A 24403-nucleotide genomic window follows, 5' to 3' on the forward strand; every position below is an offset into this window, starting at 1 on the left:
TCAGGCTGGGTCCACTCCAGCCCTCCATGTCCCTCCAGGCTTAGTGTAACTCCCCCCCAAATCAGGGAGCCCTCCCAGGTCCTCTCCTAAGCACCAGGCTGGCTCTAGCCCAGCTGGCCCTGGGGACCCCTTCCCCTGGTGGTTTGTGGGGTTTGTCACCCTGGCAGTGGGGTCTTGGGCCACCCGTGTCCCCCCTCTCCCAGTGTTTGCTGCTGCTGTGGTTCCTGGCACAACAATAAAGGGGTTGGTGTGTGTGCGAGAGCTCCTGGGGCTGGCACAGGGTAGGGAGGGGGCATCCAGGGGCATCCAGGCGTGAGCTGGAGAGGAGGGTCCATCCATACAGCTCCAGCAGCCTGGGGTAACCCTCAGCAGGGACAGAAATGGCCACAGCAGGACAGGACAGAGGGATGCCGGGCTCTGCACCCCCACGTGCGTGGGCACGGGGCAGCTTCCACCGGACAATGGGAAGTTGGTCTAGACAGGCTCTGCCGTGGGAATACGCTGACAAACAAGGGATTTTCCACCCACTCCTCTCCCCCACCATCCGAGGCTGCTGGCGGCTGCTGGGCTCTGTCCTCAGTTGGGTTTGAGCCTGATCTGTGCAAGGTCACTGCAAACGGGGATGTCACTGCAGCTTTTGGGGTCCCTCTGACCCAACTTCACAGCCCTGGGCTTCCTCCAGAGCTGCCCTGTGTATGCTTCCCCCACACCTGGAGCTTTTCTCCACCCCAATAGCTCAGGCATGGATGTTTGCTGTCCCCCTTTCGCCACCCTGTTAAGTCACAAATGTCCCCTGTGCTGCCTTGGGGGACATCAAACACACACGGAGTGCTGGGGTGGGGAGAGCATGTTCTGGCTGTGGGACAGCCAGGTCCCGGGCTTTGCAGCTGGGCTGGCTGCACAGAAGCCACCTCTGCAAGGAAAATGTGGAAAACAAGGGCAGGGGATGTGCAGCTCGCACCTCGCAGCACACAGTGACGGCTGCTCCCTCTCCCCACGCCGCTCCCACCTCTGGCAGCAAACAGGGATTGTTTTACCTGTATAAAGACAGATCCCAGCCCTAAATTGCCCCAAAACCACCCTGGCAGAGCTGGGAACCGTGGAGAATCACCCCTGGGTGCTGCCCTGATGGGGCAGGGCCCACTGGCACCGAGCCCACAGGGTGCTGGGGTGAAGACTCTTCCCCTGCGGGAAGAGCCTCATCCCTTCGCATTCCCCGGATGTTTCTCCGCAGGATCCAGGCTGCGGCTCTGCCGGGGGTTATTTTTAGCCATCCCTGAGTGGGAGTAAGGAGCTGCTGCCTGAGCACCGAGAGTCCGGCGGGGAGCCCAGGGAAAGCTGTGCCGGGATGGGTGACACCTCATCCTGGGATGTGGCCCAAAACGACCGGGATGGTGGTGGCACAGGGAGCATCCGTGTCACTGCTCCGCTCCCAGCACGGGGCTGCAGCAGAGCTCTTGGCCCCTAGTATGAGCCAGGGTGAGACTGGAGGGGCTGGAGGGGCACCGTGGGGTGCCGGCAGCGCCAGTGCGGTGATTTCTTTGAGAATGATGTGGGTTTCCTGCGGCACAAGCAGGAGAGGGACCAGCCCCAGGCACGGCGCAGGCAGGGTGCGGGGGGCTCGGAGCCCCCCAGGGGCCCTCGCTGGGGTTTTGGGTGGCCCAGAGCCCGGGGAGGCGAGGGCCAGACGCGGGGGCTGCGGCCCCGCACAAGCGCCCAGCTGGGCGCTCTTCCTGCCCGGCTGCGAGCGCGGAGGAGCCGCCCGCGCGCAGAGATTGGAAAGGAAACGGGAAGCTGCTGCTGGACGAGAGATTAGCCCGGAGGAATGATGTCAGCCGGCCCTGATGGATCGGGGGCAGCGGGAGCGTGGCACGGGCCCCATCCTGGCCACACACCGTGTCGAACGTGCCCCTGCTGGGGCAGGATGTGACTCCATCCCTGGATCCCGTGATTTGTGTCTCCTGAGCTCATGGATAGGTCTTGGGCAGCTCTGGCCCCACCACCCAGACCAGGACTCTGATTCCAGTGAGGAGCTCCACCCCCCCCAGCAGCCTCATGGACTGGCCTTGAGCAGAGGTTTTGCCTGGAGAGGTCCAGCAGATTTCCAAGACTCCAGTTTCCCCCTCCCACGGACTCAGCTCTGCCGTGCCCTGCAAACCCTCCAGGCTCAGTCCCAACACCACATTTCCAGCTGTCCGATGTGATATTTCCTCTCCAGGGATGAGCCTTGAGTGTCCCTCACTCTGCTCCCCAGAGATATTCCCAGCATCATCCCACACACTCCCCAGCATAAACCTGCCTTGGTAGGGCTGAAAGTAAAGCAAAAAACTGCCCCAGGGTGCAGCAAAAGCTGATGGCTGGGGAGGGGTGGATCAATGGATGGATCGATGGATGGATCGATGGAAGGAGAGGGAGGGAGGGAGGGAGGAAAGGAAAGGAAAATGAATGGAGAGATGGATGGATGGATGGATGGATGGATGGATGGATGGATGGATGGATGGACGGACACAGGGATCTTGAGGGACAGTGCCATCCTGGGTATGGCCCAGAAAAGGATCAAACAGGCCTTCATGCTGGAAGGATCCAACATTCACTTTGATGTTTACTTCCTCCAGGCTCTGCCAGCATCATCTCTAAGTCCAATCCAGTCCTAGGGTGGTTTTCTGATCTTGCCCATCTGCCTCCTCCAGGGAGCAGGCACGACCTTCCTGCTCTGTGACCACGGCAGGACAGGGCTCTGTGCCTTTGCCCAAGGATGCTGCTGTCTAAAGATAAAGATAGATAAAGATAAAGATAAAGATATATCCCATCAGCAGGCTGGCAAACACTGGGAGCAAGCAGAGACTTTGAAACCTGCTCTGAAAAACATGGGCTGATAGGAAGCCCTCAGGAACATCCCATCCCTGTGCCCTACCCCGGAGCCCTGCTGTGCCCTGCTCCCCCTCCCTGTACCATTCTGGGGCTCCGGGGTGGCCCCATGGCTGGGGGTATTGAATTTCTCAAAGAGCCAGGTGTATTTAGCTCTGTGAAGGTTCAATACCTCTGAGGGTGTCCAGCACCTCACAGAAAATGGCTTAAATAACTAGCAAGATGGCATGGTTGAGTGAGGCTTGAAAAAGCAAAAAGGTTTTAATAAAAGAAGAAATCAATGCAAAACCAAAAGAACAAAGAAAACAATGCAAAAATAAAAGAACAAAGCTGACCACAGTGTAGGGACAGGTGCCACACACCCGCTGCAACACGCTGAGAATGCACTGAGAAGCCTCGTGCTCCTCCTTAAGAATGGAACTATTTGGGTGGGTTTTTTGGTGAACAGCTCAATAGAGAATAGCTATTTAACTGAGGAACAGGTAAAGAGACCTATCAGTGTTTTTGTCTTGGCATTGATCCAATTATGGCTAGGAGAGAGAAGAAATTTCTGGTGTTCTTCCTTTAAAAGGTTTTGGGGTGAGTCTTAAACCTTTATATGGAAACACCTGCTGGGGTGTGGGGTGCTTTACTACATGGAGAATGCCCTGGATGGGTTCCGGGAAGGAGCAGTTCCCCTTGGGAACCAGGTGCTGGGGCTCAGCAGAGGGGCTTGAGCAGGGGGTTCCTCCTGCCAAGAGTCCCAAACCTGGGAATGAGGTGGCTGTGGAGGGAGAAAGGAGCAGCAGAGAATGTTTTCTGCACCTAACTGCCCTGTCGGCAGCCATCGGGGTGTGGGAGCCAGGCCCTGTCTTCGGTCACCTCAACCCAGCCAGGACAGTCACTCTCCACTGTGAGGAAGTCCCAGGAACAACATTTCCCTGTCCTGCATCCCATCCTTGCCCTGGCAGCTGGGAGGAGCCCTGCTCCCAGCAGCAAGTCCTGAGGGATCTCAAAAGCACTTCCAGCAGGTCAGGGAGGGGATCCTGTCCTGCCAGCCCTGGGGGCACCTCTGGGTGCTGTGTCCAGCTCTGGATCCTCAGCACAGCAGGGACAGCTGGAGCTGATGAAGGGCCTGGAGCATCTCCGTGCCCAGGAGAGGCTGAGGGAGCTGGGGCTGCTCAGCCTGGAGAGGAGCCCCGGCTGAGAGGGGCCCTCACCCCTGGGTGTCCCCGTGTGTCCCTGGGTGTCCCCATCTTTCCTTATGTCTCCCTGTGTGTTCCTGTCTGTCCCTGAGTGTCCCCAGGTGTCCCTGTGTGCAGGGAGGGCAGAGCAGGCCAGGCTCTGCTCCAGGCCCAGCAATGGCCCCAGAGCCACGGGCAGGGACTGAGCCCAGGAACTGCCCCTGCACAGGAGGCACAACTTGTGCCCTGGGCAGTGCCCAGCCCTGAGCAGATTGTGCAGAGAGGCTGTGGAGTGTCCTTCCCTGGGGATATTCCAGAAGCCTCTGAACACAATCCTGTGCTCTATCTGAGCAGGAAGTTTGGACCAGAGGAGCCACTGTGGATCCTTTCAGCCTGACCCTGCCCAGGATTCTGTTTGTGGAGATGCTGCAGGGAGCCAGACTGTGCTTCACTGCTGCACTGCCTGCAGCACAGCAGGACAGAGATGGTGACACATCATCTGTGCTCTGTCCCTCCCATCCACACCACAGACCTCAGCAGCCTTCCCAAGAACAGCAGTGCCAAACAGCTTCCTCTAAGAGGCAGAGGGATGGCAGGGTCTGCCCTGCAGGGCCACAGGGTTCCTGCACACCCTGAGGGTCCCTGCACACCCTGAGGATCCCTGTGCACCCTGAGGGTCTCCACACCCCACACACAAGTGGGGCCATGGGGTCACTGTGCCATGCCCAGGGGATGTGTCACTCCCTGCTGGAGCAGCTGGGGGGAAAGGGGAGGAAGGCAAAAGTCTTGCCAGGCTCATGCTGAATTCTGCTTCTGCTTTGCAGGAACAGCCTGAGGTGAGAACCTGCCTTTCCCCACTGAACTGCACACGGGGGTTTGTATAGGGTGGCCCTCACACCACCCCCACAATGGCTTTTGGGGGCACTGCTGGGTGGGGAAGGACCTGCTTGAGTTGGAGCAAGGATGTCCTGAGCTCTGGGCCCTCAGAGGGCAGGGAGAGGTTATCAGCCACGACATCAGAAGTGAGATATGACACCCTCAAGGTTGGGTAACAACTGAGCTGGTCCAGCAGCCCTGCTGGGGCTCTTGCAATAAGTGTTGTGTTAAAAGCAGCTAGGCCAGTCTCTGCTGTAAGCTCAGGCCCCTTGCATGGGAGAATCCCACTGGATGTCCCTCGTCACTGCAGCCCCTGCTGTCATCCTGCCCCTCAGCTCACTCCACAACCCCCTGCCCACGGGGCACCAGACATGGGATGAGGTGCTGCATTCCCAGCATCCCCACAGCACAAAGGTTTTGATATGCCCAAATTTTCACCCACCCATCCCCAACACCAGCTCTCCCAAGTCCCCTCATCAACACAAACATTTTAGCCTGTTGTTCTCCAGTTTAGCCCAGAAGAAGCCAGGGCCTGGCTGAGGGACAGGACACAGCACAGCCGGGACAGCGTCATGCCTGGAAAGGGACAGGACAGAGGGTGGGACAGGGATGGGGACCAGAGGGTTGGCCTGGAGGAGGGACCGGCAGTGGGAGGCGCAGGCTGGGTGCCGCGGAGCCGCAGCAGTTCCTGCACGGGACTGCCTTGGCATCACCCTGGAGCCCAGAGCGAGGTGGCCCCGGAGCCCACACGGCGCTGCCACCGTGCTGCTCCGGGGGGCTGCGGACAGCCAGAGGTGAGGGACAACCGCGAGGGCAGCAGGAGATGGATGGGACAGATTTGGGGACGGTGGGAAAGGCAGGGGCTGTGCCAGACGGGCATGGGTTTGTAGGCCCAGGGATGGTGCCCACCTGCCCGTGAAGTGCCGCTGCCCTTGGGCACGGCTGCACTGCCCCAAAGTGCCACACCACAGCCTGGGGCCCGGCACGGCCCCAGAGCCCCGGGAACGGGGAGGTCTCAGGAGACATCTCCTGACTGGAGAAGCCCCAGGCAGGGCGGGCAGAGGGCAGAGCCGGCCGCAGATCCCTCAGGGCGAAACAGGCATGAAAAAGGGGGAAATTGTCCCATTTTGGCCCCAGCTGCTGGGCAGAAGTGGGTACAGCCCTTTAACCCCGGGGCATGGACACCCAGCCCACATCGCTGTGGGACATCTCTGCCCTGCCCTGCCTTTTCTGTCGGTCCCACAGCAGCCTGAGAGCTGCCCTGTCCCCCTGTCCTTCTCCCCGTGTCCAGCCCGTGCCGTGACTGTCCCTCCTCCTCGCTGACAGCGTCTCCCACGTGCTCGCGGGGACACCGCAGCCTCCCAGGGCACTTCCCCACGGCACCCACGCCTGGGCAGGCCAGCGGGACATGCCCGTGCTGGGCACGGCCGGGGGCTCAGCCCGGCTCTCCCTGGCCGGGTTTGGGACGCAGCTCCTGCGGGAGGGGGCAGGGGATGCGTGGGAGCGTGCAGGCAGCAGGAAGGAAGCCTGAGCCGAACAATAGAGGGAAATGGAGGAACTGGAAAAAGACCCAGTGGCAGCACAGTCAGCACAGATGGTTTAGTGCGGAGCTGCGTGATTCATGGGAAAAAGGCCCTCAGCACGCCGTGTCCCGCGGCTGTGCTGGCCAATCACTCCGGGCTCGGCGTCCCTGGCGGCACCCGAGCCTGGCCGTGCGATGTGCGGGTGCTGGCAGTGGGGGGTCCGGCCCGCCCGGGGGTGGCCGGGTGGGAGGCTGTCCCCCCTCTGTTTGCCCGTGAGTCATGCTGACCTCTCCCATGCCCTCGCCAGCAGCGAGAGAGAGAGAGATTATGGTCTGTCCCTTCCGGCCGCAGAGCCCTCCCCGAGCTGGCCGACACAGGAGCTCATCCCCTGGGAGGGGCCGCGCTGCTCCCCGCGTTATCTGCCCGGGACACCCCCGCGGCTGCGCGGCTCCGGCCCGCGGGGCTCGGCATGTCCCAGCGCTCGGCATCGGCTCCATCACTCGCTCCCCCGTGAGCCCCCGGACGCTCAGTTCCTGCCCGGGCTCGGGTCACGGCCCCGCCGACAAAGCGGGGCCAGGATCCGGCTCCAGCAGCCCCGGGGAGCGGTGCAGAGGCTGGGGCTGGGGAATAACAGGATGCCGGCTCCTGGAGCCGGGAGGTGAGCGGCTGCGGGGACGGCAGCGAGGTGTGGGGATCTCTGGGACCATCCCGCGCTCCCACCCACGGGATTCACGGCAGCTGAACCCACCCCCTTTCCCTTCCTGCTGCCTCCTCAGCCCCTCTGTCCCCTCCTCGCACAGATGATGGGCTGAGCATCCGTCGCAGAGGCACCTCAGGGCCATGAGCTCCCCGTGCGGCCCTGACTCGGAGATTGCAGACTGGCTGGCCACCATCCACTTGGAGAGGTACCGGGATGTCTTCAGGCAGCACGGATACCGCGTGGCCAGAGATGTCACCTCTCTGGACAGCCACCACCTGCAGCAGATGGGCATCACCGCCACCGGCCACCGCAAGAGGATCCTCGCCCTGGCGCAGCAGACTCGGGTGCTGAGTCAATCCCGGGGGAGACCCGCAGCAGGAGACACCCATTCCCGAGGCACGGAGGTCCTGGATGCCCCCCAGGAGGGCAAGGATGCCATGAGAGCAGAGCCGGGAGGGACTGGTGACGCCTTTGGGACGCAGCCGCGCGTCCCCGTGCCCAGCCAGGCAGCGCCGGGAGAGAAGGACCCCGCTCCTCCCGCCGTGAAGCCCGTTCCCAAGCCGAGGACGGTTTTCCCTCGCTCAAAGGCAGAGCAGGGATCGGTGCCCGTGCCCCCGGCACGCTCCGCGGTGCTAGCACAAGGCCCGGGCAGCGAGAGGGCACCGTCAGCCTTTGTGGTACTGGAGGGCTTTGTGCCAGGGGAGAGCTCCACGGATTTGGAGAGCCCGGAGGCCGGAGCTGATCCAGGGGCAGCCGTGGCCATGGGTGTGATAGCGTCCCGGCTGCGAGGGCGGGACAGCGCTCGGGAGGACACACGGCCGTCCCCGAGTCACGGACAAACCCCGGAGACATCGGAGAAATCCTCGCCGTCCGTCCCGTGCGTCCCCCCGCGGCACAGACACAGGGGCCCGGCAGCCGAGCCCGGCCCTGGCGGTGCCCTGGAGGGTCCCGCCGCCCCCAGCCCTCCCCTGCCCGCCCCGGCCAGGAGGGAGCCCTCGCCGTGCCCCCGGGCAGCCTCGCAGCCGGGCTCGGGGCAGGCCCGCCTGGAGATGGTGTCCAACATCATCTACGAAGGACTCGAGCGCCCGTCCGCGCCCGCGGAGGAGCCGCGAGGGGAGGACGGGCCCCGGGGTGCGGGTGTCCCTCAGCCCCCGGCTCTGTCCCCCCAGGAGCAGACCCAGCCGGAGGACAAGTCCGAGTAAGCCGATGCTTTCCCTCAGTCCTGGGTGCGGACGGGGCGGGTAGAGCAGGCAAAGATCAGGATCCAGAGAGCCCCCAGCCCCGGGACCCACCCCAGAGCCTGGCCCTGCCTCCCTCCAGGTGCTGACAGGCCCCTTTCACCACCCTCCCCGTGCCTGCCCCGAGCTCTGGGTACGGCAGCTGCGATCCCTCTGAGATGACAGGACGGCTCTGGGCCCCCCGATGGCTCCTTCTGCATGCAAGGAGAGGCTGCTGCCCTTTCTCTGCCCCTCTGGCAGCAGGGCTGGGGGTTCCCAGCACGGTGAGGGGGTGCCTCAGGGAAGGTTCTGGGGCTGGGTCCTGCTGGGAACGAGATGGGAGATGGCAGAGGGGGAGATGCTGGGGTGGGAAATGCCCTACAGCCCCAGAAGACACAGCCCAGCGGCTCCAGGTTGGGAAGAAAAGGGACCAGGGAGGGCAGCTGGAACAGGGAGGGGATGCTGCACATTCCAGGGGACAAAGCCGGGCTCGGGAGCAGCGTCCAGCAGTTCCTGTCCAGCCAGACGGGACACCAGAGACTCCCAGCCACAGTAACCCCTGTCCTGTTTTCCTGCAGTCCCGGCTGGCCCAGCGGGGTCCTGCCCCCCATCCCACAGAGACCCTCCAGCAAGCCAGGTGAGAGCCCCCGGGGCACAGCAGGGACTGCGGGTGTCCCCGAGGAGGGGAGAGGGTCACCCACACGCCGCCTGTCCCCGCCCCTGCCCCTGCCGCACTCGGGGACTGGGCTGGCCCATTCCAGCCCCCCGAGTGTCACCGTGTCAAGTGCCCCGGGTGTTGGGGGGCACTGTGGTGGGCTCGAGGAGTCCCTCTCAAGGACTGGGAGTCCTGGCTGGTCTCTCCCTCGCCGCAGGCACCACTGATGCCTTTCCCTCCCACAGAGGTGAATGATCCTCCCGTCAGCCCCTACAGCGAGACCTTCTTTGGCCATGTGGCCCCACCCCGGGAGCCAAAGGTGAGGGGACACTGTGGGGGTGGTGGCTGTCCCCTGCTGTCACTCTGCATCCCACCAGCTACTGCAAAGTCGGGCGCTGCAGCTGCTGAGGCCGCGGTGCCTGGCAGTTCTTCCCCCAAAGGGTGGTGGCACTGCCCAGGGAATGGGCACAGCCCCAAGGCTGCCAGGGCTCCAGGAGTGTTTGGACACCACTCCAGGGATGCCCAAGGGGGATTGTTGGGGTGTCTGTGCAGGCCCAGGAGCTGGGCTGGATGTGTCCCTTCCAGCTCAGGAGATTCTGTGATTTTGGGTTGAGGGTCACAGGCTGAGCCCCTGCACTGTAGGCCAGGCAGGCTGAGAGGGTCTGGGATGGGACAGGAGAGGTGACCATTCTGTCTTCCCAGGGTGTTGGCATCTCCTCTGAGCAGAGCTACGAGGCCGTGTCCGAGCTGGAACTGGAGAGAGAAGGCTGCAGGTAGGGATCAGCTCCTCTGGGATCAGCTCCTCTGGGCCACAGGGGCTGGGCTGGGTGTCAGGGGACAGGGCACACCACCGGGGACAGCCTGAGAGGGGATGGGGGTTTTTTCCCCACGGCAGGGCTGATCAGGAGTGTCTGGGATGGTGCCAGGGGTGTCTGGGATGGTGTCAGCAGTCTCTAGAAGAGCTGATGGGTTTGGAGATGGGAAGGAGCTGTGCTGGTGGGTGGCCCTTGCAGGGACAGTGCTTGACAAGAGATTTCTGAGTGCACAGCTGGGGCAGCATCAGTGGCACTGGTCACCTGTACACCCAGAGGAACCTGGATTTGGCCTTTGAGAACAAGGAAACACCATGGGGGATGGGGAGTACTCAGGAATTAGAAGGCTCCAAGTTCCAGATGAGGGGTTGTGCAATCTCTGAAGGCTCCAGCAGCATCAGGTCAGTATCTGCTGCTCAGTCACTCTGTGGTGGTGGACAGTGAAATTGTGAGGGGCACCTTTAAAACACTTTTGAAATGTACTTTCCATAACTCCTGATAGCATCTCAAAAAGAGGAAGGAAAGCTGCTCTTCCCATTTCGGATGGGGAGGGTTCCTTTTCCTGTGTTGCTTAGAGAGGAGGAGGTGAGCTGCAGCTCTGTGGCCTTCAGCTCTGGCGTGGCCCTGCTGGCCAGTGTGCGTGTCCATGGCCCCCCTGGCCCAGTGTGGCCCCAGTCCCTCTCTGGGGAGGGGCTCTGGCTGTGTGGCACTGGAGTGTCACCTGAGCCTGTGGCACAGATCACAGCCAAGGACAGGGAACTACAAATACCTGGGAACTGGAGTTTTGTAAAAGGAAATGCTGAAATCTCCCATGGATCATCTGAATCAGCTCAGAGAGGAGCTGGACACTGACCTGTCTGCATCCCCAGCTTCTAGGGATCTGGGATCCAGAACATCCCAAGGGAATTGGCCAGGCACTTGCAGCTGTGGGATTTTGCAGCTGAGAAGAGGCAGGATGTGACCATCAGCAGGGGCAGCAGCTCACAGGTTTTCTCTCCCAGCCCAAGCACCAACGTGGCTGGGGTGTGCAGAGTGGAACAGGAGACAGAGAAGCCTTTGAGGACCTTTTGCACTGTCCTCACAGTCTCCAGTATGCAGCTGCTCCAGCACTTTCCTTCCACACCCATCCCCACCGGTTCCCTGAAGCAGAGCTGTGGGATGTGCTCAGCTGCTGAGGGGCTGCTGGCCAGCCCTGGCCCCAGCTCTGCTGCCTCTGTGGGACATCCTGATCCTCCCCTGCAGCACTGGTGTTTCTCCAGCTCAGCCGCTCCTCATCCTTGTGTCACTGGGAGTGACCAGGCGTCCTCTGCAGCCCACCAATCCACTTGTCATGGGAAATATTTCCCAGTCCCAAACTTCAGAGAGGCCCTTCTGCCCCTTTTCCTATGGTAACTCCCCTTGCTCTGTTCTGGGGGAGCTTTGTCTGGCCCATACTGGCTTGGGGGGGCAGTGTCAGGGTCAGGGGTGGGCAGAGCCATCACAACAGCAAGAAAATATCCTCAGAAACAAGAAGAGGAATGCAAAATTCCCTGCAAACTGTGAGCTGGGTCTCTGAGGGTGCAGAAGGAGCGTAGGGTAGGATTTACCTGCTCTGTCTGAGCACCTTCATCCACACTGGTGATGCTCAGTCCCCTGAACTGCTGGTGCCCCGCTCCAGGCATCAGTCTCAGCAGGACAGAGAGGTGGCATGGCAGTGACAGTGTCACCCCACGGAGCTCAGGGGGCTGGGTCAGGCTCACCAGGCACCGTGGGCTTCACTTGTCCCTGCTGGATGCTCAGTGGCCCCCATCTCTTTGCAATTTCATTGACTGAAGTCACAGCTCAGGAAGGGGCTGTCATGGACTTTTTCCCATTTTCCTCTTGCCCTGACCCATTCCCTGGGTCTGCCTCCCACTCAGCCCTGGCACTCAAGGCTGCTGTGTGCCTGTGACTCACAGTCCTCCAGCCACACCGTTCCTTGTCCAGTCCTTCCTGAAGCATCTGCAGACCAGGCTGGGACTGCAGCCAGATGAGTCAGCCTGCCAAGGCTCTGTTGTGCTGCTTGAACAGCAATCTTCCTTGTGCTCTGAGCCTCACAGCCACCCAGGGCCATCTCTTGTCTTTCCTGGACCAAACAGGCCGTTTTCCCTCTCCATCCCCTCCATCCACCACCCCACTCCTCTGGAGCAGACCCCAGCTGGGATGGCTCCAGCCCAGCATCTTCCCAGGCAGATTTAGGGCTTGCTCCTGTCCCATGTGGATCAGGGACATCTGGTGTCTGATGGCCTCAGAAAGTGCCTGTCCAGTGCCTGTCCTAGGATGAGGCAGTGCCCAAAACCAGGTGTTGGGAGAATTTATGAGGGGAGGTATTTGGGGTCCTTCTTGTGGTTCTGAAGCTTCTCATGAACTGACACTGGAGACACTTTCTCACATTCTGTGGGTTTCTTCTACAAAATGTCTCCATCTCCAAGGAGGATTCCCAGAGCTCACCTGCTCCTTTCCCCAGTGGTTCTGCCTCTTGCTCCTGCTGGATTTGTCTGATGTCACCCAGCTCCTGTGGCTGAAGCTCCTTTCCGTTCTCACGAGCCTGCCCTCGCCACTCACCCTGCACCCTGAAGATGCCCAGTTTGCTCAGGTGCTCCTCAGACAGAAGCTGGGACAAGTCTTGGATCACCCTCGTTGCCTTTTTAGGAACCTCCTCCTCCCTCTGGCACTGGATTCCACCGTGGATTTAGCATGGAAGCTCTCCCATGGGTGCTGGGGTGTCCCAGCTGCCACAACTGTCTTCCTGCCCATCATCATTGCACCTGGGCAGTCCTCCCGTGATCTCCTGGCACTGTCAGACATTTTCCAGCACATTTCCTTTCCAGGGAAAGAAAAACGCCTGACTGAGAGGGCTGATGGGAAGGGGCAGGCTTAGCAGCTTATTTTTATAATTTCCTTTTATTGTTATGGCTGGAGAGCCTCAGCAGGCCTGGCTGGGGGTTTAGCACGGCTTCCCAAGGAAAGGAGAGGGATGCAGGAGTTCCACCAGCCCAGCATTTGGGCTGGACACAAGAGCAGGCACAAAGGAGTCGTGGCACGAGTTTCACAGTGCTGGGAATGTTGGAGGGCAGAGGAAGGGAGCAGCTGGGGTGGGTGTGGGGCAGGGAGGAGGACACGGGATTGGGGATCTGCCTGGCTTCCTTTGCTACCTGTGAAGAGGGGAAGGAGGTGATGCCAGGGGTTTGGAGACGTGTGGTGGTGCCCTGTGTGACATTCCCTGAAGCAGGGAAGCCCCAGCCTTTGTGCCATCACGTAGGACTGGGTGACCTTGGCCTGCTGGTGGCCATGGGGCTCCTGAGCACTCATGGAGATGCAAACCCCAACATCCCTGGGTGCCCCAAGCAGGTCAGGATGAGGCCAGGAGCAGTGCCAGGTGTCCCCAGCTGGGGTGGGCTCCCCAGGCCTCTGCTGTGCTCCCAGCCCTCACAGCCCCTTCTCCTCAGGACGAGCAGCGAGTGCAGCAGCGAGGGCCGCAGCGAGGACGAGGAGAGCCGCAGCCGGCTCATTGAGCGCATCGCCCACAACGACACCGAGGGCTATTCCACCGTGGAGGCCCCGCGAGCCCAGGGCTCCCCGTTCAGCCTGCCAGCCCACCTGTACCCCGATGAGGTCCTGGACGACCTCACCATCTCGCCCTACGCCAGCTTCACGTCGCTGTCTGAGCCCCGGCCCACCATGCTCAGCGGCTGGCTGGACAAGCTGTCCCCACAGGGGTACGTGGAATCACAGCAGCCTTTGGGCTGGGAGAGCCCTTGAGATCATCTCATTCTATGTCGCTTTAGGACACGAAATAAAGGACACACACACAGTCAGTCATCAGGGCAAAAAAGAGGGCAGTTTATTTCTTGACCTCGATTTATACAGATTTGGGACAATGACCAGGGATTGAAGGGTAAGGTTGCCACCTCTTCCACCACACTGGTCAAACTAGAAGTCCATCAATTGTCCTTCCTCCAGACAGGAATGTAAACGTCACTTTGTTTACTTGAAAATCCATGAGAAACTCCACTACAAAAATGCAAATATCAGAAGGCTGAAAAAGATCAGGGCGACAATTCCACACCCTGCCATGGGCAGGAACACCTCCTGCTGTCCCAGATTGCTCCAAGCCCAGTCCAACTGGCTTGGAACACTTCCAGGGATCCAGGGGCAGCCCCCAAAGGTAAAGCCCCCCCTTGGGCAAGGTGAGGTGGCTGCTCTGGTCGGTGTGCTCCCCTTGGAAGACGAACCTCTTGGGTACCCCAGCCTGCTGCAAAGCTCTCTGTTCAACCATGCCTGGGAGGAGAAAGGGTCTATGAGGGGGAATCATCCCCTTCCCAACAGTTTTTCTGCCATCCCAACAGGAACTATGTCTTCCAGAGGCGCTACGTCCGTTTTGATGGGAAGAACCTGATGTACTTCAGCAGTGAGAAGGTACCAAGGGGCAGAGTGGGGCAGAGTGGGGATGCTGAGCCTCGACACCACCTGGGGAACTGCCACATCCCCTTTGCCTCCCCTTGTCCTTTTGGAAGGAGCCAGCAGTGCTCTGCCATCACCAGGGTGGAGCAGCTGATGCCTGGAAGGCTCCCAGCACAGCCTTAGCCATAGGGAGCCCAGCATAGCAAGGGTCCCTCTGCCAACAGGGAGCAGAAAAGGGGAGGTCCGCCTGGAAACAGGGGCCCAGCCATGGATCCATCCTTTCCTGAATCCCCAGCATGCACCTGGCTGCTGGAGCCTGCAGGCTCTGCTGTGAGGCAGCGCCAGCAGAGCAGCCAGGGGACATGGAGGATGTGCCAAGTCATGCCTGGGGCTCCTGGGTGGGATGTGGAGGATGTGCCAGGTCATGGATGTGCCCTGTGGGAAGGGCAGAGAGGGTAACTCTGCCTGGGGCTCGTTCCAGGAGCCCTATCCCAAAGGAGTGGTCCCACTGTCTGTGATTGAAATGGCTCGTTCCACCAAGGACAACAAGTTCCAGGTCATCACCAGCCATCGGATCTTTGTCTTCCGTGCTGAGAATGAGGGTGAGTGAAAACCTGGGCCAGGGCCCCCAGCCCTAAGAAACCATCCCTGTCTCCCTTCTCCAGCCAGAGCATCCCACAGGCAGCTCTTACCCCATCCCCAGAACATGCCCTGCCTGCCTTCTGGGTGCTCTGCTCTGTGCCAGGGCTGTTGGGAAGGGCTCAGCCCTGCTCCCTCCTGCCTGGTCCCCAGCCCAGAGGAATGAGTGGTGCTCCACGCTGCAGAAGAAGGTGATGGAGCAGCGCCTGGTGGGGTCCCGGCCCCGGCCTGCCAACACTGCCCACTGCCAGAAGTCGGGAACCCTGGAGCTGAAGGGCCAGAAATCCAAGGTTTTCGCAGCCCTGAGCCTGACTGAGATGTGGCTGTACAAGAGTGAGCAGGTTTGTGGCCAGAGCAGACTCCCACATGGGATGAGAGGGATGGAGGGAGCTGAGCCAGGGCTGGTGCCAAAGGCAGAGCAGAGAGGAAATAGATGGGCAGGAAAAAGGGAATGGCAGAGCAGGAAACTGGAGATCCTGCCCAAGGCAGCAGTGATGAGTACCAGGAGTGGCCCCCCCTCCCAATTATCTCACTATCACCAAATTATCATCATCTCCACCAGGCAGTTTGGTCCTGGTCACACCAAGCATCCCAATCCATCCCAGGAGAGCTAGACCAATGGCCACGGAATCAGCAGCAAATATACCTGCTGCATGGGGGACTTGCAGTGACAGCTGGTCCCTGTCACCTCCCACGCTGCTGCTGCTGCCCACAGAATGCTCCACTTCCTTTCTGCTGAATTTTCTTAGCACCCGTTTTTATTTCCATCACCTCACTTCCAGGTTGCCTGTGTGCAGCATCAGCTCTGAGGTGTTGGCTCATGTTGATGTTTGTTTTATTTTTTGAGTCAGTGTCCCTGACTCAAATCCCCAAAAGAAAGGAACCTGGATAGCCACATTTCAGGGGTTGTGGGCAGAACTTGCCTTTCATTTGAAGGCTTAATGTATTTGCAGGGTGCTTTATGTCAGAGGAGAGGTGGCTGAGAGGGTGGAAGGGGCTTGTCCAGACAAAGCAGGGGTGGGATGCTGGAGGTGCCACAGGCTGTTGCAGCCCCAGCACCACAGGCATGCCCAGGGTGGTGTGTTCAGGCAGCCGAACCAGAGAGCAGAACCAACATCGCTGTCCCTCTGAACTGCAGTTCTTCAAAATGGGCATCGCCATGTGCTTCATCGAGATGCGCGGCTCCACCATCCGCGAGGCCAAGAGCCGCAGCTTCGAGCTCATCACCCCCTCCAAAACGTTCAGGTACCCCGGCGGCCGGGGGGATGAGGAGGGAGGAGCCTTCGGGAGCCGGGCCTGGGCTCTGCTGGCTGCTGCCGCCCCCTGAGCCCCGGCCGTGCCGCTGCTCCCAGCTTCATGGCGGAGTCGGAGCGGGAGAAGCGGGAGTGGATGGAGGCGCTGCAGGAGGCCATCGCCGAGATGCTCTACGACTACGAGGTGGCAGAGAAGATCTGGTCCAACAAAGCCAACAAATTCTGTGCCGACTGCTGGGCTCAGAGTCCCGACTGGGCCTCCATCAACCTGTGCGTGGTCATCTGCAAGCAGTGTGCAGGTGGGATAACTCCTGGGGGCACAGGGGCATCCTGGGGGTGTGGGCTGGCCTGGCCTGGCAGGCATGGTGCCAGCTGGGGTGGGGGCATAACCTGGGGACCAGTTCCCCAACAGGTTACGGAGTGCTGACTCTCCTGCTCCCTGCAGGGCAGCACCGCAGCCTGGGCTCCAACATTTCCAAGGTGCAAAGCCTGAAGCTGGACACCAGCGTCTGGTCCAATGAAATCGTGCAGGTGAGACACTCAGGGCAGGGCATGGTGTGCCCAGAGGCCAGGCTGCTCCTCGGGCAAGGCAGCAGTCCCACGGTCTCCTCCAGGAACATTGGGAATCCTGCTCCTCCTGCTGACCCTGGGGCTCGCCATGACCATGGGGCTCTCCCACAGCTCTTCATCGTGCTGGGAAATGACCGAGCCAACCGGTTCTGGGCCGCTCGGCTCCCCGCCACCGAGGCCATCACCCCGGACAGCGGCGCCGAGCACAGGCGGGATTTCATAGCCCGCAAGTACCGGGAGGGGCGGTACCGCCTGCCCCACCCCCACTACGCCACTCAGGAGGAGGTGCTGCAGGTAGGGGACACCTCGAGGTGCTGGCAGACACCCCAGCGCCTCCTGCCTGGCTGCCTGTGCTCACTCCCTCGTGCTAGGCAGGTCTGGGGAGGTTGTGCCCTGGTTTGGCTGCCTTGGAGCAGCTCTAGGAGGAAGCTCGGGTCTCCATGAGCCAGGACGTGGTCCCTAAATGTGCCTGTTTCACCCCAGGCACTGTGCACTGCAGTGGCAGGACCAGCCCTGCTCAAGACCATCCTGCAGTTCTTCTCATCCTCAGAGGCTGCTCTGGCCTCTGATCCTGCTGCCACTGAGGCGGCCCCGGGGCCTGACCTTTGGTGGGGACCAGAGGGCAAAAGGCCCAGGAACCTTTCAGGTAAGGAGGACCCTCAAGCTGTGGTGTGGTGGAGGAAATTCCTCTTTGCTGCTGGCCCTGCCCCTCCTAGCATGGCCCAAGGCTAGGGACACTCAGAGTGTCAGGTGGCCCCCTGGGGGACCCACCCTGTTTAAGGATTCTTCTGGAATCTCTGATCAGTGGGTTCCTCTGGAGTCCCTGTTCAGGGAACGCCATGTCTGCACTCCCTGCTGCCTACACCTGCATGAGTGGGCTCTCCCTCTGGTACCCACGATTTGGTGCCTGCTCCCACCCCACCCCACCCTCAGTGCTGTGTCCCACAGGTAGCCCCCGCACACGGGACACAGGCCCAGAGGGCGTTTACAATGAGATCACCCAGCCAGTGACACACAGCGGGTACCTGTACCGGGCCACGGCCCCCTCAAAGCTCCCAGGGGCCAGGAAGAGCAAAGAGGGTGAGTGTGGGCAGTGTGGGAGGGCAGGCAGAGGGTGTCCACCCCAGTGCCACTGACCCCCCATTCCTGCAGACTTCCAGCGCACATGGTGCTCCCTGGAGAAAGCCCTGCTCTTCTTCGAGACTGAGAAATGCACTGAGCCCCTGGGCCACATTGACTGCGGGGATCTCATCTCCCTGGGGGTCAACAGACCCCACCAGGCAGTCACCAGCCCTGGCCCCACTGAAAGGTACCCCCAGAAAGCATGGGGCACACCGACAGCAGGGCTGGGCTCCCTGCTTGGTGCAGTGCCTGCTCTGGCTCTGGGGGCATGGACAGGGTTGTCTTCATGGGCTGGTTCATCCTCTGTAGGTTTCGCTTCACCCTTGAGCTCTTCCTCACTGGGGAAAAAGTGCAGCAGCTGGGAACTGATGGGCCTGAAACACTGCAAGCCTGGGCCAGTGCCATTGGCAAGGTGAGCCAGCCCTAACATGTCCCCAGACTGTCCCTGCATCCCTACTGTGATTCCTCACAGCTCCCCATAGTCTTCATCCGCTCTTGGAAGCACTCTCCTCCCTTTCCAGGGGCTCCCATCCTCACTGGTGGCCTCCCCCATCCTCGTGGGGGTCAGCCCTCAGAGGTGGAGCCCTGTCTTCACCCTGCTCATCTCCTGTTCCATCCCACAGTGGTTCACCCCCGTGAGCTGCCACTGCCTGCTGGGCTACGAGTTCCAGCGCGTGGGCCAGCTGCGCTACAAGTGCATGCTGAACCCCGAGCGCTGGCAGCGGGCCTTCTTCATCCTGCAGAAGAGCCACCTCTTCATCTGCCCCGCCGAGGAGGACGGGGCTGAGGACAGCATCAACCTGCGGCGCCTGCAGGAGCTCAGTGAGTCACAGCCGTGTCACAGCCCGGGGCAGGCACCACCTGGTGGCTCTGCATGGCTCTGACTCCTCAGTTTCTCCCCTCAATGCAGGCCTGGTTCCCCCCACGGACACCCCCGAGAAGAAGGAGCTGCTGGTCCTGGTGGAGATGGGGAGGTGAGTCCTGGCCATGGGAGTGATGGGGAATGAGCCAAGCAACCTCGGCATGCTGCCCAGGGCAAAGGCACTGCTGGATGGGCCGATGCTGATCCCAAATCCCTGGTGGGGAAGTTACTGGGACAGCAGGGCTGTGACTGAGGGGCTTGCAGAGGTGTTCTGCGGGGAGGGGGTAGGGTGTCTCTCAGCTCAGCCTGTCTGGCCCTTGCTCCCTGTCACAGGCAGGAGGGGATAACCTGCCCCTGTGACAACCCTCTTTTCTGCCCTTGTTGTTCTCAGGACATTTCACCTGCAGGGCTTGTCGCGGGCAGACTCGGCAGCGTGGTACAGTGACATCCAGGCGTCAGCAGGGGGCCGGGGCAATGCCCTGAGGGACCAGCAGCTGAGCCGGGGGGACATCCCCATCATCGTGGACTCCTGCATCGCCTTCATCACCCAGTACGGTGAGCCCAGCACACCCCAGCACCTCCAGCACCTCGGTATGGCCGATGGATCCCGGCAGGAGGCACCGCCCCGGGGCCACCAGCTCCATGAGGGATTCTCTGAGCAGGACCCGGCCCCTGTGACCCCATCTCCCTGTCCCAGGGCTGCGGCACGAGGGGATTTACCGCAAGAACGGGGCCAAGTCCCGGATCAAGGTACTGATGGAGGAGTTCCGCCGGGATGCCCGCAACGTCAAGCTGCGCATCAGCGACAACTTCATCGAGGATGTCACCGACGTGCTGAAGAGGTTCTTCCGGGAGCTGGAAGATCCCATCTTCACCCTGGAGCTGCACCCGCAGTGGAAGGAGGCTGCAGGTACCTCCTTCACCCAGCCCTGCTCTGCACTGGGTTTTCTGGGGCCAGAGTTCCCCTGGGTGGGGTCCTGGTGCCAGCCTTGGTGTCAGCTCTGGATCGGCTGGGTTCAGGCAGGGTCTGGTTTTCCTCTCTGCAGGAATCACCTCGAAGCCGCAGCGCTTGGAGCGGTACAAGGAGCTCATCCAGCGCCTGCCTCGCCTCAACCACAAAACCCTGGCTGCGCTCATCGGGCACCTCTACCGGTCAGTGGGGCCCTGCCCTCAGAGTCCCCTGCTCCAGGCAGACTGTGGGGTCTCCCTGCTGCCCAGGGAATGCTGGCTCCTATCCCTAAGAGACAGGGAGGGCCCCATGCCCTGCTCCACCCATGCAGCTGCTGCTGGAATGTCTGCAACACCTTGAACATTCCCAAAGCCATCCTGCAGCAAGGGGGAGTGACAGGAAGTTTGGGACTAGGGGACACCCTGTAGGATGTAAATGTCATCCAGTGCCCCAGAAAGACAGAGAACACTCAATTCCCATTTTCAGTCACAGTTTGAGGTAGTGCTGTTGTCTGGTTTGATGGCAGAGGGAAGTTCTCAGAACAGGAACTGACCAGCTTGAAGTTCCCACTGCTGAGGGGCTGGGGACATTCAGGCTGTTTCTCAGGGGAGTTTGAATTAGGCAGAGGAGGGTGGCTGGGGGTGAAACCCCACCCTGAGCGAGACCAGCCCCTCACCTCTGTGCTCCTTGTGCCAGGGTGCAGAAATGTGCAGACCTCAACCAGATGAGCACCAAGAACCTGTCACTGCTCTTTGCACCCAGCCTCTTCCAGACGGATGGCAAAGGGGAGCACGAGGTCAAGGTGATGGAAGATCTCATTGACAACTACGTCAGCATCTTCAATGTAAGCAGGGGCCTGCAGCCCCTCCATGCTGGGTCTGATCCAGACCCCCTTGGATCCCCCCATACTGCCCACCTCTGCCTCTCCCTATGTCCCTCCATCTTGGCCCTGTGTCCTCGCTCCACACTGACCCTGTGCACTCTTCCTCTGGCAGATTGATGAGGATCAGGTATCCCAGATGGATCTGGAGAACAGCCTGATCACCACCTGGAAGGACACCCAGGTACTGGGAATGTGCTTGTTGATCCCCACCACATCAGGGACCCCTGGGCTGGGGGGACTGACTGGAGGATGGGGACACTCCCAGCTGCCCACCCTGGGTCCCCACTGTTCCATATCCACATTTGGGAAAGGATGTTCCCCCTCTTACCTCTGCTGTGCCCATCACTTTGAGGCTCCTGCCCAGAGGATAAGCATCCCCACCTTCCCAGGAAACCATCTCCAGCCCCAGGGAAGGTGGGATGTGCTGAGCACCCCCACCAACATTGCACCAATGCCACCCACTGTCCCCACAGCTCTCCCAGGCAGGGGACCTCATCATTGAGGTGTACCTGGAGCAGAAGGTGCCGACTGCTGTGTCACCCTGAAGGTGAGTCCCCCAGCGGGGTTGTGCCAGAGCAGGTGAGGAGGGACACGGGCTCCTGGCATCCCTGGGGCCCACCCTGCACCACCCACTGCAGCTCCTCGTGTGTCCGGCCCCAGGTGTCCCCCACCATGACAGCAGAAGAACTGACCAACCAGGTGCTGGAGATGCGCAACGTGGCCGCCAGCCTGGACATCTGGCTGACCCTTTGAGGCACTGGAGAACGGGGAGCTGGGTGAGCACAGGGGGATGGCCCAAGGGGATGCTTCTGGCATGGCCAGAGTGGGATGTGGGGTACGGGGGGGGGCTTTCCGGTGGTGGCAGAGGGGACAGCAACTGGCACAGGGAAGGAGACGCAGTGGTGAGAGTGTCCCCATGTCCCCCAGAGCGGCCCCTGCACCCCAAGGAGAAGGTGCTGGAGCAGGCCTTGCAGTGGTGCAAGCTCCCGAGCCCAGCGCCGCGTACCTGCTGGTGAGGAAGGTGCCCATCGGCGAGGGCAGCTGTCTCTTCACAGGTAAGGGGAGCACACAGGGACCCTCAGGATGTCCCCAGAGGGGGACAGCTCTGCCTGAGCTTTCTCTTGCCCTGCTCACAACTGTGCAGCCATCAGGGGCGCATTACCAAGACCCACAGTGGGATCCTTCTGCAATCTTCCCCATGCCAGCCCCTCTCATGTCTCCCTCATGTCCCCACACTGAGCAGGTGCCAAGCGTGAGACTCCCAAGTGTGGGCTGCTGAAATGCCGTGAGGAGTCCCCCAAGCTGCTGGGGAGCAAGTTTCAGGAGCGTTACTTCGTCATCCGGGACAGGAGGCTGCTGCTGCTCAAGGAGAAGAGGGTACCGAGGGATGCTGTGGGACGGACCTGAGCCCCGGGGTGGGAGGAGAGGCAGGGAGGAGGAGCCTAGGGGACAGCAGCGGTGCACTGGTTGCTGTCCCCGTGGCAGGGAGGCTGGCACCAAGCCAGGCTGAACCCAGTGAATGTATTTTCCCAGAGTGCCAAGCCAGAGCGTGAGTGGCCCTTGGACACAGCCAAGGTTTACATGGGCATTAGGAAGAAGCTGAAGCCGCCAGCTCAGTAAGTGGGACCTTCCCAGCCGTGGCACTGGGGCAGATATCCACCCTCAGTCCCTGCTCCTGGCACCCAAACCCAGCTGCAGGAGTACACCAGGTTCCACCTGGACCCAAAGTCTGTGCCCATGGGGCGAGCTCAGCCCCCTGCCCCACTGCCCACAGACCCCAGGCAGTGTCTGAGGTTGGCAGTGCTGCCCTTCAGCCTTGTGTTTCTTTCCAGGTGGGGTTTCACACTGACCCTGGACAAGCAGCAGCTGTGAGTACCTTCCCCTGCCGTCCTGGGGCTGGGAGAGGTCAAGATCTGTCCCCAGTTTTAGTGGGAGTGGGACAGCCAGGGGCAATGCTACAAGGTCCTGGAGTTAGGGCAGAGCTGGGGCACGTGTGAGGCGGAGTGGTGGGGCCACATTGTCCCTGGAACAGGATGGGAGCCAGGCTCCAGGGGCCACCCATGTCCCTGCCACACAGCCTTCCTACCTCCCCACCCACACCAGCACCCCCTGGGTGGTGGCTGGGTGCCCCAAAAATCTCTCACCTTACCCTAAAGCAGCAATTTGGGCATGCAGAGATTTTTGGAGATTTAGCCCCATGGGGTGTAGATGAACCTGAGAGCCCCAGGCTCACAGACAAGGTGACAAGGGGACATGGGCCCCACTGTCCCCACCCCCTGGCACTATTTGCTCTGCAGGTACCTGGTGTGCTCAGGGCAGGCTGAGCTGTGGGACTGGACCACCAGCATCCTCAAGGCTCAGGTGAGTGCAGGCTGGTCCGTGCCACCCAGATGGGCAGGGCTGGGGCTGGCCGGGCGTGACCCCTGTCCCCACCCTGTCCTTGTGCACAGCACGATGACCTGCGCCCCGTGGTCCTGCGCCGACACTCCTCCTCCGACCTCGCCAAGCAGAAATTTGGGACGATGCCTCTGGTGCCCCTGCACGGGGACAGCACTGATGCCACCATGCTCTCTGCCAATCAGACCCTGGTAAAGCCCCTGCTGCACCCATCCTGGTCCTTGTATCCATCCCAAGACCCTGTGCCTGCCCCAGGGCTGGAGAGGCTGGTGCACCCATGGGTGCTGTGTGTGCTGTGTGTCGTGCTCGTGTCTGTGCCTGTGTCCGTGGCAGCTCTCCGTGCCCGCAGGCTCCTGCACCCTCTGCCCCTCCCTGCCTGCCCAGGCACCTGTGGCCCTGCTCTGTGCTCTCTGTGCTCACCCCTGTCTGTCTCCTCTGTTTCTAGCGCCGCCTGCACACGCGAAGGACTTTGTCCATGTTCTTTGTAAGTACCTGCACACGTGGAGCATTCTCTGCTGGCTTTGCACTGTGCCAGGGCTCACCTGCAGCATCCCCTGGGCACTCGGAGATGTGCCCACCTTGTGGGGCAGACGAGGGGCAGTGTGCCCACTGCTCTGCATGTTCCCTGCCTGGGGATGTGGGTCCCAGTGTGAGCAAGCATGACCACAGCAGTCCAGCCCCAGTTTCCAGAGCCTCTCCAGTTGAACACACGTTGCCCATAGGGTATCAATGAGGAAAGAGATTTAGGTGTGCCTTGTCATCAGGTTGTTTCCAAAAAGGCCACTGGGCTGAACTTCTTGTCACCTGGCTTTATGCTCTGCATGACATCCACCTGCCCACACCACCCAGATCCCTCTGCCAAGGGGTGCCGGGCTGGTGGCATGGACCATGCCCAGGCAAGGACCAAAACTCCCTCTTCCTCAGCCATGGGGAAGAAAGGGCAGCAGTGCCTGAGCCACGGGATCTGGTGGAGGGTGAGTCCCCAGCAGGTATTGCTCCCACAGTGAGGGACAAGAATGCCCAGGCAGTGCAGGGAGGGCAGGGTGAGGGGAGACAGAGGGGTACAGCTGAGCTGTGTGGGCAGTGCCCCTCACCCTGCCCCCTCTCCTCCCCAGCCCATGAAGATCCACCAGGACTCCCTGGAGGAGCAGCAGGAGAAGGAGGCAGACATTGATCCTGTCTACGAGGAAGTAGGGAACTTCCCCGAGCTGGCAGGGCTGGACCTGGGGCAGGGGCTGCTGGCAGAGCTGGTGGCTGTGCCCACCGTGGACAGGTCCAAGAAGCCGTCCCCATTCCCTGAGCAGCCTCCAGCCACTGCCCTGCGCTCCTCGCTGCCCGCCAGCCCAGCCCACAGGGTGACAAGTCCCTCTGTCACCAAAGCCGTGTCCCTGGAAAGGGGCTTGAACTTGGAGAACAGCAAAGCTCCAACCCCGGCGCTCAGACCCACCAAAACATCCTCTCTGGAGAGGAACATGGAACCTTCCCTGGCACT

The 24403-nt window shown here is 61.1% G+C and overlaps 1 protein-coding gene across 1 annotated transcript in view; it reads left to right on the forward strand.

Moving 5' to 3' along the window:
- Nucleotides 1-5598: 5598 nt before the first annotated feature.
- ARAP3 (ArfGAP with RhoGAP domain, ankyrin repeat and PH domain 3) overlaps nucleotides 5599-24403 on the forward strand; it is a gene marked incomplete at its 3' end in the record, with an annotated part of 19047 nt that continues 242 nt past the window's right edge. The window contains 37 exon segments of the mRNA XM_083871471.1: nucleotides 5599-5701; nucleotides 7231-8328; nucleotides 8926-8984; nucleotides 9248-9321; nucleotides 9705-9775; nucleotides 13282-13551; nucleotides 14182-14251; nucleotides 14718-14838; nucleotides 15029-15216; nucleotides 16014-16120; nucleotides 16228-16427; nucleotides 16574-16659; nucleotides 16810-16992; nucleotides 17182-17344; nucleotides 17647-17778; nucleotides 17851-18007; nucleotides 18130-18232; nucleotides 18444-18642; nucleotides 18731-18794; nucleotides 19074-19237; nucleotides 19380-19592; nucleotides 19729-19834; nucleotides 20328-20475; nucleotides 20627-20695; nucleotides 20988-21039; nucleotides 21042-21061; nucleotides 21175-21261; nucleotides 21263-21290; nucleotides 21442-21495; nucleotides 21498-21569; nucleotides 21758-21891; nucleotides 22048-22130; nucleotides 22347-22382; nucleotides 22812-22875; nucleotides 22965-23102; nucleotides 23357-23395; nucleotides 24027-24398. Coding sequence (XP_083727597.1) covers nucleotides 7271-8328; nucleotides 8926-8984; nucleotides 9248-9321; nucleotides 9705-9775; nucleotides 13282-13551; nucleotides 14182-14251; nucleotides 14718-14838; nucleotides 15029-15216; nucleotides 16014-16120; nucleotides 16228-16427; nucleotides 16574-16659; nucleotides 16810-16992; nucleotides 17182-17344; nucleotides 17647-17778; nucleotides 17851-18007; nucleotides 18130-18232; nucleotides 18444-18642; nucleotides 18731-18794; nucleotides 19074-19237; nucleotides 19380-19592; nucleotides 19729-19834; nucleotides 20328-20475; nucleotides 20627-20695; nucleotides 20988-21039; nucleotides 21042-21061; nucleotides 21175-21261; nucleotides 21263-21290; nucleotides 21442-21495; nucleotides 21498-21569; nucleotides 21758-21891; nucleotides 22048-22130; nucleotides 22347-22382; nucleotides 22812-22875; nucleotides 22965-23102; nucleotides 23357-23395; nucleotides 24027-24398 — 5184 coding nt within the window. The 5' untranslated portion in view covers nucleotides 5599-5701; nucleotides 7231-7270.

Source organism: Zosterops lateralis (genome assembly GCF_965231275.1).
Source record: "Zosterops lateralis genome assembly, chromosome: 14".
NCBI lineage: Eukaryota > Metazoa > Chordata > Aves > Passeriformes > Zosteropidae > Zosterops > Zosterops lateralis.